We start from the raw sequence: 15,454 nt of genomic DNA, 5'->3' as shown, positions 1-15,454 counted from the left end.
GTACGAATGAAACAATCGCTTTTTAGCTTACCTTTTTTAGTTTTAATTATTAAAATGTTTCTCGGCTGATATAACGAAGAGAGGTACTTTCGGTAATTTTCAATTTAGTCACTTGATATAGATTAAATTTTATTTTAAATTTCTAAATTAAAATGAGCGTCGGTTGTAGCTTCTTCTATATCTTTCTTTTTGTATTTTAAATTTGTATCATTTCGATACGCGGTGATTTTTAAAAACATTTTAACCAGCGTCGAAGGCAAATCAAACTTTCATACAACCCCCGGCACTCAATATTCGACTACCTGCACTATTGTCCATGCGCGCATACCTGGTAAAGTTTTAAATTCCTCGCCAGCCGCCTAGTCCTTCCAATTTTCAAAATTTTAGGTGCAAATACCAATTTCTCTAATCTTTATACGATCCTTTGTAAATTGTACAGGAATTGAGGGAAATTTTAAAGGTAACTGTAATTTTCATTTAGCTTCGCGGGACAAAGGGTGCGCAATAAAACGCGTGCTTTTTAAAATGCACGTCGCGAGGAATGGATCGAACTTCAAGCATAATGACTAAACCGCCTTTGTATTTCGTTTACAATTGAGAAAAAAAATACTTGAGAAATTTATATTTCCAATCTTACGTTCTACCGATATTTTGAGGTTAGGGTGGCAAGTCGTGATCCTAAAGTTTCGAAAGATTCTCGGTAAGTTTCTTCGCTCTTGCATTGCAGAAGCAACGACAATGGAAAGTTACCCAAGCGCAAGCGCTCGGCTCGGCACTTTCCACCAGTACAGCCGACTGACTAGCAGCTACAGAGTGTATCGGTGGTAGTAATGCTGACGTTGGTGTGTGAGGCGTTCGCTATGGTATATATGTACTCATGGACTGGCGGCGAGGCGAGATCCTCGACGATACACTGTACACACGAACACTAGTATCGTCGGAACGAACACACTAACCTACGAATGATTATATGGCAGCACACTGGCGCAGAGCGTAGCATGTGGTACGACAGTATAAGCGTATGCTAGGTTACAAAGAACACCCGTTCTCTTACGTACCCACACAACGGTAACGGACAAACCCTCGTGTGAAATATACATGTATGTATGTGGCAAAAGTTTCGAAGAAAACAACCATAAGTTTCCCCGTTGCTTGCAAATTTGTACAACGGTCACGGATACTAGCAATAACGTAGTAGTGGAATGCAAAACTAATGGATTACGAGGACAAAATGGGAAAGAGGAAAAAATCTGTATTAATTGAAATTTAATAAATTTAATTTTCAACTTTTTATCATGAAAATTTCAACAAAATTCTTCGTGAAGCGAAAAGCGTTGCGAGAAATATCCTAGAAGGAAATTTTTACAAAGAAAAAAAATTGCATAGCGTGTCTCCTTTAATCGAGTTTCGACCCGCCGATTCGCAGAATGAACGTTATTAAGCTTGTAAGCACGGAAGTACAGCGCATGTCGTCGCGTTTACAAAATTGTGAAATCGCTCGTTTCGCAACGGCACCGGCATCCGTCTCGTGATCTTCCTCCGCAAGTATGAAAAAACACACGTCTATCCCCCTCTACGGCTTTCCAACCGTCCAATCGTCGTCCTTTCGGGAGTGTTCAAACCACGCAGAGACTTTTTCAAAATGTTCGTGTCACGAAGGGTTGCTGCGAGTCTCTCTCTCAGCCCATATGCCCTTTTGTGCGTATTCGAGCCACTTCTGGCGCACACGTATCCGTAGACCGTGACGCGTTGCACACAACACCGCTCTATGTACACGAACCCCGTCTACCCACACCATTTAACCTTGCGAGGTATAGAGCGACTGTGTACACACACACAACGGTGCATATTTGTGTGGAGCGCGCGGTGTGTGCCAGCCGTGGTACGGCACCACTGGCGCGCCTCTACCCCGGCTTTAGCATCGATTTCCAGTCGGACGACCCAGCGCGATCGAGCGAACGGTACGCGCCTTCACGAGGAGGTATCGAGCGTCCGCCGCTTGTGGGAGTCCACGAAGAGGGGTCGCGCGAGAAATAATACAGTTTGTCGTCGTCGAAACGATGAACGTTTCAACTTGGAGTATATACGATAAAATGCGATCCATTGCTTCTATTCCTTCGTTTTACGTATTAGGATAGATAGATCAGGGGAAAAAGGGGGACAGAGATAGATAGATAGATAGAGAAAGGGACAAAAGGAGAGACGGAGTAACAAAGAGAAGGATAGAGAGAGCGAGTGGGAGCGGATCTACGTAGAGGGGAGATAGGGTCGGCGCTTTGGTGGTAGTGCTAAGTCCCGAGGGGCAAGAGGAAAAGGGGACGAGCAGAAGGCAGCGAAGGCGCTGCCCTCAGTCGGTCGCCCGTTTCACTACAGTCAGCATACAGAAAGAGCCAAGCGATTGGCTATACGTGTGGTCTTCGCCTAAGCGCGCACTGCTGCTTCGTGTTCCCGTTTTTCGAGTGAAGGCTTCGAGCTTCGTTCTGCCCGCTCTTTCGCTCGCTCGGTCGGTCGTGAACGAGTGTGCGCGCGCGCACTCACACGCGCCCATCCAAATAGACAGAAACAGAGAAAGAGAGAGAGAGACACACAAGTGTGGAGAGTCGTGCAGAGGCAGGCGCGCGTATACAGCCATCGAACGTGGTGATTCGCACAGAGGCGGACGTGAGATAGAGAGCATAGAACCGAGGCCGTGTCACGCGAGGAAAAAAGACGGCATTACGTTCATCACTGTCCTTGTTGTCTTCTCGTCATCACCCGTCACCGTTGTCGTCGATGAGACCGTCAACGGGATTTCGTCGACGCTCGAGCGTAGTTTTTTCTTGGCCGACTAAAAGGTATACAAATACTTACATGGGAACAGTCGGTACGTCGAGTCCTGACGAGCAGGAGGATCAAAGACGATCGTGAGTAAATAGAGCGAAAAAGGGGGTAACCTACCCTGCGGAACCGCGCGTGTATAGTCTCGCGGCGGACGATCGAAGTATACGCAAGAGCAACCGTGTGTATTCCAAGCTTCCTTCGGTAGATCGGGTGCATACGTGCGTGTACGAGAACTAAGAGGTGGGGGAGACAGTCTATACTTCGCGGACATCCGGCGGGGAATCCGCATGCATTCGTACGAAGCTCTCTGAGAGAGCGAGGGAAAAAGGAGGAAAGGATTTGGCGTCGAGGGAAACACGGTGCTGGCTGCTGCTCTCGAGTGCTCGAGAGACTTGAGAGGAGAAAGGAGGTTCTTTGTCGTTCCGACTCTACTGCTATATCTTTGCACGTTCTCCTTTTTGTCGAGTTTAACAAAATCGGATTTGCAATTGCTTCCATAAACAGACATTAATATTGTATTTATTTCCTTCGGTCCTCGTATCGCGTTGATCCTCGTGCGTGCGTACCCGCACGCAACGGTTGAAATTTTCGGTACAAATAATAAGGGTGGTGGAAAGAGGTGGAAGGACGTGGCGTGAGAGAGGGATCGAGGGGAAGGGAGAGAAGTCTGAAACACGCCGAGCAGTGCTGCTCCCTATTGGCGACGTCGAGTCGCGCTCCCCACCCGGGACAGTCGAACGAGGTCCGAAGGCGAGTTCTCGGCGTGTAACTACGGTGATTTTCCCTTACGAGAGTGTACGCACGAGACCTCGTAGCTCTGCACCACATCCCGTTCAGCGTAAACATTTCTTGAACAACATACGAATACATCGTGGAAATATTAAACCGGGGTACGTTATTCTGGAAGCGTGAAGAAATAACATTCGTGGAAATCGAAAAACAGCCAAGAGAAGAGAAGAAGACAGAGAGAGACTAGCAGTGTTGAAGTCCGCTTTACACGCGTGTTTTATTGTCGATATTTTCTCTTTCGCCAATCGATTTGTTGTGTGCGCCGATCGAGAACGCGTCCCACGCGTGTGTCGCGTATCACCGCCGCCGGTGAAACCGAGAGAATTCGAACGAGTCAGAGGGTAAAATAGGATTTCTCGCGTGGTCGGTCCTCTCCCGAGGCACGCGCGGAGGGGGGTGCACCAGAGGAGCGCAAGAGAGGGAGAGAAGGAAAGAAAGCGAGACATCGTGCAACGAAGATAGAAGAGGAAGGAGAGGGAGAAAGAGATAGAGACTCTTTAGAGGGAGGGACGAGGACGTGTATACTTCACGGAGGCGCCGGTGCTGCGCCCCAACGGCCGTTCGTCGAAGCTCAGTTATCACAATGGCTTCCGTGAAAGACACAGCGACTTTCTTCGCGGAGGGCACAGCGAGTCAGTTCGAACACGTACTGAAGCTTTATCCGCAGGCCCTCAGGCTCAAGGCCGATCGGAAGCCGAAAAAGCCCGAAGAGTTGATCAAGTTGGACAACTGGTAAGTTCAGAAAATAGCACTGTATTTCGTCGACATATTAATGCCCGACACACACGGGCCCTCCTTTTCAACGAGGGGCTTCCACCACGGGCACACACGGGACAATGAACCCGTGGCGCGCCAGTTGCCACCACATACCGCATGTTGTGTGTGTACCCGTATGGCCCCCTCATGAGACTAGCCACAATTCCAGATAGTATATTTACTCTCTCCTATTGCCGTGATCGACGACGGTCGCCGTAGAGGCGGCCACTTCGAAAGACGTGGCTAGAGTTCCGTCTTTTGAACTGTACGCAAAGGACTCATGTGTCACGTGGTGATTCGATCGAAACTCACTTCCCCCCCCCTTTCGTTTATTGCTGTGCGTGTACAGTAATTTCAACGTTAGTTTCATTGATGGTTAAACGCTTTTAAAATATCCTCTTTCATCGCGGTGATATTGACCGAGGAATTTTCGTGGGAATTTTGTGCCACCTCATCGAGGAAGTCTCGACGTTGCCGTTACGGTCTTATGCCTCGCATCCTTCGTAATTTTTGTGATACAATATGTTTTGGAAACCGTCGAGAGAGCATGAAGACACACGGGAGAACAGGACACGGTTCGTTTTGAATATTTTTCCAAAGGTTCGTCAATATTAAACGGATTTTCGAGCAGGCGTCGCGCTGGCAACGATGCCAGTGAAAGAGGCGACTCGCCGGCGTCGCTTTCACGGCGTCACACAACTACCTTGACTTGTTCGGACACGATTAACGAACCTTTCTCCACTTTTTTTTGCAATTCTTTTTTTTTTTTCAAACGTTAGACGATTCACACAGTCCCATCTTTCGCGAAAAGAAATATTCGAACTTCTAAATCCGTGGATAATCATTGCGGTTAAGTTTCATCCATTTGAAAGTTGAACGCCTACAAAATTGTAGGCGTCATGTTTATTATTGACAAAACGTTTCGGGTTATGTTGATCTTTTTGTGTCGAGTAGCGTCGAAATCTAAAAGATCTTTGACGATAATAAATCAATCATCGTATTTCATTCAGATACTTATCGTTAGGTATACTTGATTGATAATCTGTTATTTTGAAACGGAAAAAGTGATCTCCACTATTGAAAATCGTGGAGAACACAAGGTTGTATTAAAATTGCTACAATTTTCAAGGATGTCGCTGTTTGATTCACGTACATAACTAACTTCTATTTTTAAATTTCATACCGCTAATCCTCCTTTCATTCCCAAATTATTTAACAACGATGAAAAATTATTCGCTCGTATTTTTTTTTTTCTGGTTCATGAAAACACTTTACGGTATTTCTCGAGCATGCTGCAAAATGTAGATAAAGCGCAATTCATTTCGAAACATTTCGCGAAAAATGATTACACGAGAGAAAATATGGTCATATACGGTTACAGTTGGAAACGGGATGATTACGAATGAACGCGCGGAATTCTTTGATAATTATGGCAGAAATATCTTTCTATTACAGATAAAATACATTAACAGAACACTTCGTTTCACCCTCGTAAAATATTCGCGCGACCCTTAAAGAGCAAGTCTCGTTACGCGATTTACTAAACAGACGACGGGGCGTCGGATGAAGCGCGTTTATCGAGCGGCGCGCCAGATTTCGCAGGCTCGAAACGATAAAAGTAGAAATTTATCGAGTGAAATCCGATTTGCCGGGTTCCTCCGGTCCGGCGGAAACTGGATGTTGTCGAGGAAAATTTTCGGTGCAAACGCCTCGAATTGGGTATAGTTCACCGTTGACGAACGTCCGCGACAACGAGGTTTCCACGGTGCGAGCTTTAATTCCACTGGCGTCACGTCTGGCTTAATTAATTAAATGCAGGTTCGAGGCTCGTTAAATTCCGCGTTAAGGCTTTTTTTTTCGTTTTTTTTTTTTTTTTAGTCCTTCCTCTGGAATCGAACAATAATAACGGAATCTTCTCCATCTCACCATCCCGGAGATCGCGTACTCTGCCACCTTTTAACTATTCATTATTTCGCCGTCTTTCGATCGTCTTTCCCATCGCTTTTCGTTTCCGCTTACTTTACGAAATATATTTAATTATCGAGTTTATTCCAGAGCGTCCGATTTCCCGATTGAGCCATGGTAATTCTCGTGCTTGGTCAATCGCGGGGACATTACGATAAAAGTTAATTGTCTCACGGAAAAAAGAAATACTTTCAATGAAAACGCGCCTTTGTGTCAAAGGTTGGAACAAGGACTCCATTGAGATTTCAAAGTTCCAGCGGAAGTTCATTTATATTATACGGATTTCTCGTGCGTTTCGATGGAAAAGACGCGGAAATAATGCTATTTTGAATTACAGTGGTGGCTATATAATAACATCGTTCGTTGGAAAGGATTTTTGTTATTTTTCAAATTCGTTTTTTTTTGACGGCGAAGACAAACGAAAGATGAAAAGAATTATTTTTTGCGCGATAAAATTACTTTTTTCTCAATAGTGTCACTATTTTTGATACATCCTGTATAAGGAGATGATTTTTCGTACGGTGATCATCGGGAAATTTGCATTTCCATTACTTTATCGATTTTAAGCGGAAATACGTGTCGCGGAGCAGCTTGTTCCGCCTGTTGGAAGAAGGGAATATCGTTGTTTTCGTTCCCGGCGAAGCTTGTTTACGTCAAGGCTGCTTTTCCACGGTGTCAACTGATGCCTCGTCATCGTTACACACTGTATACGATTCCTCGAATCATTCCCAACGCTCGAATGGTGGATAACACACGGGAAACTCGTCGAAATTACTGTATAATTAAAATACACTTAACGAGACCATCATTCTCATTTTCATATGTGAACAAGTGAAAATGCTTTATTATAAACGATGATATATTACATGTTTTTAATGTTTCTAATGTTCTAGTTGGATCTGTTCCATATTTTTTTTTCCTTCACATAATAGTACCATGAATGTGCGATTCGATGAATTATGGAAATTCATCGTTAATAATGTAAAGCTGGAGATGAAAATTTTTTGAAATTTTCCGACAGATATCAGCTCCTTTTTTTTTCTCATTTCAGACTTAATTTTAAAATAATTCACAAGAGCGTATTTCTTTACTTGAAATGTGAAAATTTGCACATTCATGGTTGTAACGTGAAGGGAGGCGATATTTAAAAGTGTGTTTTCATGTAAATTTTTTCACACATTTTCCTACGCACGTCCCACAATTGTTCCCCCTTCCATCGTTTGTTTCTCTAACAAAGTCACATGTGCTTCACCGCAGACGCCTCCGATAATATATGTAAGTCAGAGACAGCTGTCCCTTGGACGGTAGTCTTCATTGATACTCCTTTCTTTTGTCTCGCGTACAAGTGCACCATAAGTAGCTTCTTAAGAAGATAAACTCGCAAGGATTGCGGACACTCTTTGCCTCGTGGTCTGCGTACACTTGTAGGTGTTTGAATTTTCAAAAGATTTTCCAGCTTAAGGTATAAAACGGGCGCCGTAGAAAATATTAAAACACAGTAAAACAGTTGATTCACGAAGTTAAAAGCTAGATTTTGATTTTAAAAATGAACAATTCCTCGCTTTTCTTGTACTCAAGAATCCTCGATATCCCGTATCGCGCATCTTTTCTTCCGCAGAATAATTACAGTTGTGAAAGAAAGGAAAACCAGTGCTGAATACAACGAAATTTCAATTTCAGATCCAACAGATGTATCGTAGTATCGCGGTGAAATAATTTCCACGTTCGCTGGCCAGACAACTCACCTCACCGAGAAACGCTTCTTCATATTTCTCGTCAACTTTCACGCCTTCGATAATTGCCAATTGTAAAATTTCCACCGCGAAAAGACAAGGCAACGGCGATGTTCCTTTTAAAACAGAGCCAAGAAATACCGCAAGTATTTTCATCGGTCGAATTACGCTTTTCCGGTTTTGCAGATTGAAGAAATCGCGGGTAACAGGATACGAAATAGAGGAGGGAACAGAGAATAAAGTAAGAAGGATTTCTGTAACGCGGAATGATTTTCCTACGGCTTTTGCGATTTCCCGTTAAAATGGTACACAGAGAGAGAGAGAAAGAGAGAGAGAGTTTCGTGGAAACATTTTCGCTGATTCACGACTTCGTTAAAGCGATGAAAACATTTGGGTCAAACGGCTTGCAATCGAATATCGACTATCGGTGTCGCCGGAGTGCGGTCATCGTTCCTCGATTATTCCTCGGTTTGCGATCCCGATAAATCGACGTGTGTTTCGACGCCCCTCTTCTTCCTTTTCTCTACAACTTCCACGATTTCGCGAATCACGAGCAAAACAGTACAGAGAGTTTCTTCGACTCTTTGAACACCTCGTTTCGTCTTCAATTCGCCATTAACCTCCCAGCGATTCTCATAATTATCGTCCGCCTTATCAGGGTAATTACGGTCGGGCACAACTGAGAAAATGTTATACGTCATTCCAGCAAGGATCTCGTAACTTTTTCTTAAGTGATTTAATTAAAAATTATCACAACTCTGGTAAAGGGGAATTTTCGACGTTTCTTCTTCTTTTTTTTTTTTTCAAACCACAAAAATACCACGGACTTTTTAAATACCTCTGACCGGGTATTTTATAGGTACTCCACGGGAAACAACTTGTTCATCTTTATCAAAGCTAAATGTCACGAGAACTTTATTAATCCCTAGACGATCGAGGCCGCGCCAACGAAAACTTCACTCTGCGGACAGAGGCGAATAACTCACCGTAGTTAAACGTTTATACGGTAGATTTCGATCGCGTCGTATATTACAATAAAAAAACGTCGAAGATTTAAAAGAGAAAACCCGCGAAAATTTGAATCTTTTCCACCGAAGAATTTCCAAATCGTCAGAAACGTTGTACCCTGATCGTTTCCACTGTGTACGATATAAAAAAATAGAGAAAGAACGTTCAGGAATCCAGGTGTAAATTGGAGAAACGTTGTTCCGTCGGGAGGACGAGACTCTTCCTCCGTTAAACCGGCGGGAAGCGATTCGTGCCGGGTTGTGTATTGGGCAAGAAAGTGCTTCGAAATGCGGTTGAGGATGGCGTTGAAGAGAACGCGGTGGGACAGTGTTCTCGCAGATCGGGGGAGGGGTTCCCTTGAAATTCGCGAAATACACGGAGGATCACCGGTTTTACGGTGGTGTGAAAGGGTTAAGGAGAATAGAGGAATCGTGGTCGTAAAAGCGGAGCGAGCGAGGAAAAATAAGGCTTGTAGAGTTGTTCGCGAGCAAGGCACACAATCCTCGCCGGTGTTAAAGCGCGGCGATTGTGTCAAGGTTGTTTTTGCGGGGAGCAGAGCAGCGCGCGAGTTGCGTGGCGCGAGAGAGAGCCTCTCAAAATGGTTGCGCGAGCCTCTGTCCTGAAAAGGTTTCGAGCCGCTCAAAAGAAGCATTCCAAAGAAATACACCGTTACGCCACTCGGCCCGATTGTTTTTTTTTTCTTTTTTCTTTCTTTTTTCGACTTTCCAAGGGAGGGGCGTACAATCACCATGAATAACGACAAGGATTTTTCTAATCCTCCAGACGGGTTAAGAATTGTTCCTTTTGGATTTTCACCTCGGACATTCAGTTCGAGTGTGGTACTTTCTGCTTTTGAAACAGCCATCGCCGGGGGATTCTTGTCTGTGACGTTAATTCTGACGTATTCTTTCGCGTTTCTTCGCGTCCCTTCCTTCGTCTCTATCAATTCAACGGGATTTCAAACTTTGTTGGGTAAGTTTTAAGGGAAAACTACATTTTTCGTTTATATTTTTGCAAGGTGCTCGAAATTTTTATTTCGACGGAGGAAGATTGTTGGACGAGTAGGTGAATATTTGAGAGATTCTTGAGAACGATTAGGTTGGGAACCTCTGACGGATAGTATCTTGGATTAAGTAATTAATAATGATTGACGATACAGTTGGAAGGAAATTTAATAGTGGTCGGGATCGTTATTTCATTATACGTGGATATTACTCGTGTAAATTTTCTATAATAATCTATCGAGTTGCGTCACGCGCTTGTAAGGTTTACAACTTTCCTTCGGATTCATCTGGGAATCGATTAAAGCCAATTGACGAAAAAACAGGCACTCCCCGTTCCTCTAATCAAGCTTTTCTCCGCTGCGCAAGCACACGTGAGATTTTCTTGCCGAATATTTAAAAAAAAAAAATAGTTCGCTTTCGGTATAAATTCAACGATCGGCAAGAGAATGAACTGCTTTAAACTCATTTTTAGGGCTTCTTTGTCTATACCTTTTTAGTCGAAGCCAGTAAAAAAAAGGCAATCCAATATTTTCTTTTTTTTTTCCTTTTTACCAAGAAAACAGTAGAATTATCTTTTCCTGTTTAACAAATCCAATAAATTCCTCCTCTCTTCTTACATTTGCACCGTCGCAATTTTACCTCTTTGAAAACATTTTTTTCCCCACAATCTTCAGTCTAAATAACATCTGTTCTAGCCAGAAAAAGAGCTCGCCTACTTTTTACAAGTTCTTGTTCCCGCGAGTTTCGGTGAATTATAGTCGCGATATCGGGCTAGGTTTATTTTGCCAGGAAAAGAATCCATTGTATTCTTATCTCTACTTTATTGCGAGGAGAGCAAAGAGAGAGAGAGAGAGAGAGGGGAAAAAAGCACGCAGAAATGGCAGTTGAACTCTCGTTTGAGAAATTACTTTTGGCCGAGAGAGAATCTAACTGCTACCGTTTCCTCCATCTCTTCTCCCCCTTTTCACGATAATACGCTTCATTATCGTTCGTGTTTCACCGCAAACTAAAAATCCTAATCTTCAGAACGAGTATTCGTCGTTCTTGACCAGCGTGTGCATAGACACTGTGGAACACGCTGCGAATACTTTTTACAACGTTCCATGAAAGAATTTACATTACTAGTTCGCATCTACCGTGATGTAACTAGACGTTTTTTTCGTTCGCACGTTTTACCAGGAAAATCTTTCCGCCAAGGTAGAATTTTCTCGGGTCTGATCGTGCAGAAATACTTGTAAAACCGTGCGTGAAAAAGAGAAAAGGAATTTTATATCGGCAATTAAACATTTTCAAAGTGTTGTCGCCGTCTCTCCTCTTCGCTCTTCTCTGCGTGCGAAAAATTTACGAGCTGCACTTAGAGAAGCGAACTGGTGCAAAATTTGTTAGCTTGCAAGCGTTTATTGTAAAGAAATCTGGTACAATAAAGTACATTAACGCGATGTGATAGCTCGAAGAATAAACGATAACTTTTTAGCGACCGCTGCGCGTATTAATTACACATTAAGTTTTTTAAAAGACGTATAAAAAATTGATATCAAGGACTTGGCATAATCTAGAAACGTGGAAAAAGCCTTGCATTACGCACTCACGATGTAGATTATTGTCCAGATGTGACAAAAGAAGAAAATTCATATTTTTGCTACAAACTTCAATCTAAGATTAACGATTACCAAAGATTACCTTTTTTTTTTGTTTGTTTAACACCGTATAAAAACGGGGAATAGGTGAAATTAACAGTACTTAAAGATCAACGAAAGGTGTTTGAATCACGCGTGACAATTCTCGTGTCGCAGAAATTCAATTAATTCCCGCGAATCATTCATATGATCCGCTAATCACTCGGACTAACGCCGCATGCTAATTACCCACGGTGTGTAGGTACTGTATATACGCGGACGGTCCCACGTGCTTTCTTTCGAAGTCAAGAGCGTGAGCGTGCGCGCGAGCCGGTCGTAATTCAAGGAAACACGCGTCCAAGTGTCACATTATATGAATGAAATACAAACTATCCGTAACTAAGTTTAGCTCTTCAGCCCGAACAGCTGATCCCGCCGACCTCCGAAAGTACGTACAATAAAACCACGCGAGAGAGAGTGCATCCTTCTCACTCTCTTACTTGCGGCACGGACGTGTACACACGGACGAAGTCGAAGAACAGAGAGAACTTGTCTCTCTGTGTCGATGACCCGAATAATGGGGACAAAGAAAGAGAAGTAGGGCGAGGAGGGAGGAGGTGGAGAAAGAGAAGAAGACGTTACCTGAACCGAGGAGATGTTTCCATTAAACGAAACCAGATTTTTTTCTCTTTCTGTTTCTTTTTCTGTTTTCTTTTTTTTTTTTTTTAAGAAACCGAAAAATTTTTTTCGCGATCGACGACGGGAAGTTTCGTCTCCGCGAGCGATTTTCCAAGGCGAGACGCCTTTTTGCGCGGGTACGCACGATTATTTAAATGCATTCAAATTTATGGAAGTGAATTAACAAGCTGCGACTGTGATTTACGAATATATCGGGTAATAATGCGAGATTAATTAAAATTGAAGAATTACGAGATCTACGACGCATAGAGATAATATCGGGGGGAGAGATTATTTTCGGTGAAGAATTTGAAATTTCTCGAAGCGGAAAGATTTTTCGGTGGAATTGATATCGGAGGTAGGTTTTTTTACAGGGAGAGGATAATTTGTTGACGACGGAGATATAGGGATAGGGAGGAGGAAGTTTGACAGGATATCGGGAAATCCAATGTGCGGAGAACGTGTCCTCGATTTGGCTCGTGTTCCACTGGCGTTGTCAGCCAGCCCACATTGAGAGTGTCAGTAGATGGAAAACCACTTCTTGCGGCTGCATTTTTAATCAGTATTCCGATTCCTGTATTCCTCGCGGCCGTTCGCCAGTATTACGTCATCGATTCGCGTGTAACCGTGATCTTGCGCACCCCGCGCATTGCAACGATCCACGTCGCTGATCGTACGGTGACGTTTTCTGTTCCTAGGTACCAGAATGAGCTTCCAAAGAAGATCAAGTCGCGCGGCAAAGATGCGCATCTCAATCACGAGGAGCTGGTGCAAACGATGAAATGGAAGCAGATAGTGAGTTTTCTCGCGTGTTTTCCAAGTAGACAGTAGACAAAATTTGGAAACATTAATCTTTTCGAATTAAATGTAGATTTTAGTTATTTCGTTTAGTTGATATATCGAGGAGTAGAAAGTTTTTTATGTATTTCAACGTTTCCTCGGTTCGAAATTTGAATGAAATTTCTTCGGTTCGATTGATAAGCAACTAGAAGTTGAGAACTTGGGTTATTTTGATATCGAGATTGAATATCTTGAAACGTGTAATTCTGTTTGAATTTCCAGCGTGGGAAGTTCTACCCTCAACTGTCCTACTTAGTAAAAGTGAACACACCTCGTGCCGTGATGGCGGAAACGAAAAAGGCATTCAAAAAGCTTCCAAATCTTGAACAAGCGATCACCGCCCTCTCGAATTTGAAAGGAGTTGGAACCACGATGGCTTCGGCCCTATTGGCAGCAGCATCACCTGAGAATGCACCTTTTATGGCAGACGAATGTCTGATGGCAATACCGGAAATCGAGGGCATCGATTACACCACCAAGGAGTACCTTAACTTTGTCCAGCACATTCAGAATACCGTCGAGAGGCTGAACAAACAAAGTAAGTACTTATCCTCTTAATCCACCAGTGTTCTGCTATAAAATAGAGCATATAATTCACCTGGTTTAGATAAAAATTTCACGATTAAAAAGTTTTCCAAAGCTAATAAAAAGTTTTCAAATTTTCAGTCTTCTAAAAATACAAAAATTCTTAATATCTTTGCAATACTTAATATTTCCAAACTTTCGTCAAACACAAATTCCTCCTACACGTAGATTAACACCGAATCCATTATCAAACCTGTCACGTTTCTCAATTAATCCCAATTGTGTAACACGGAATTACAAAGACTCTACTCGAGTGTCCGAAAAGAAGAAAAAAGAAAGATAATGTCCAAGAATGTATATCCGTATCAAGGTGATATCTAAGCGTTCCCCTCTTGGATCCTCTTTGTTCCAGCGTCAAACGGTAAAACATGGAGCCCACACAGGGTGGAGCTGGCGCTTTGGACCCATTACGTCGCGTCTGAACTGAAGCCAGAGCTTCTCGATGGTATTCCAGGCTCGACGGAGAACGGGAACTCTCATCCGCCGAGCAACGGCGAAGCGACAGAACCGTCGGACGACAGCAATCCGGAAGTGGTGGCAGTGAACGGTAAGGAACCAGCCAGTATTGATCCGGCGGCCATCGACGAGAACAGCATGACCACGTCCTTCACCGAAGACTCGATGGATAAACCAGCTACGCCGATTACAGTGGCCGTAGCGAGCGAAGACACGAACGATTCCCTCGCCACGAACGACAACGACGACAGCAACAACACTCCGCGACCAACAGACAGCGAGGACACAGAAGACTCGCAGGACGTGCAGGGGCCGCCCACCAAGAAGAGTAAGAAGTGACCCACCACCAACCAAGGAGCCACGAATACGAGCAACAACGTCAGCACCCTCGTGTCGGCCGCCAATCTAACGCTGATCGCAGCGAGGCGCTTCTAAAAACTGCCAGGGTCACCGATCAGGGTCGCGGATAGTAGACCTGTAGCTACCATCGCACCATCACGATCGTTTCTCGATGATTCTCCTTCGCCCCTTCTCTCTCTCTCTCTCCCTCTCTCCTCTATTCTCTCTCTGTCTTTCTCTTTGTATTTTATTCTTGATTTTCCTCGACACGTTATTTATCCTAGATCACCATCCTTCCAACCAGCTTCTTCCTCTCTTCTAGACATTTCCTCTCAATTTTTCACATCTTCCACAATCTCTATATCTCTTTCCTCTCTCTCTGTATGTCTTTATTCTTTACCTGATGTATACCTTGTTACGATGCTCTTTGTAGAAATTTTCCTCGGGGACTTCGTGTAAAATAATAACGTTGTCACGTATGTATGTACACACACAAGACGGAGAAGGTTGGAAGATGCTGTACGAGCACCTTGCTGGTTTTTAGATTCATCGGGCTCGATCGGAGAGGCAGAAAGAAGAAGAGGCATGAAAGCTCGACCGATGTTTCGATGATTCCTGTTGTTTCGTCTTTCCTTTCCTCTCTCTCTCTCTCCCTCCCTCCCTCTCTCTCTCTCTCTCTCTCTCTCTCTCTGTATACACAGTTACCCAACGTTACTAGTTCCCTTACCCAGGTTCGTTTCCATAAACATCGGCCAATTTTCCTGTCAAGTTCTTGATAAATATATGACGTATACATATATTATACATATTCTTCTAGTTCTACAGGCAACATTGTCGGTGGTCATTTTTATACTGATGTGATATA

At 43.6% G+C, this 15,454-nt stretch overlaps 1 protein-coding gene across 1 annotated transcript; it reads left to right on the top strand.

The window, feature by feature from the left end:
- The first annotated feature begins 2,262 nt into the window (after positions 1-2,262).
- Positions 2,263-15,337, top strand: LOC108578917. Its single transcript, XM_017942334.1, has 4 exons — positions 2,263-4,341; positions 13,068-13,164; positions 13,432-13,747; positions 14,147-15,337. The coding sequence occupies exons 1-4, from the start codon at positions 4,193-4,195 to the stop codon at positions 14,587-14,589; spliced, it is 1,005 nt and encodes a 334-aa protein (XP_017797823.1). The 5' UTR covers positions 2,263-4,192; the 3' UTR covers positions 14,590-15,337.
- Positions 15,338-15,454: the final 117 nt, after the last annotated feature.

The sequence above is a fragment of the Habropoda laboriosa genome, unplaced genomic scaffold (assembly GCF_001263275.1).
Source record: "Habropoda laboriosa isolate 0110345459 unplaced genomic scaffold, ASM126327v1 scaffold62, whole genome shotgun sequence".
Lineage (NCBI taxonomy): Eukaryota > Metazoa > Arthropoda > Insecta > Hymenoptera > Apidae > Habropoda > Habropoda laboriosa.
This window is presented reverse-complemented; position numbering and strand designations above follow the sequence as displayed.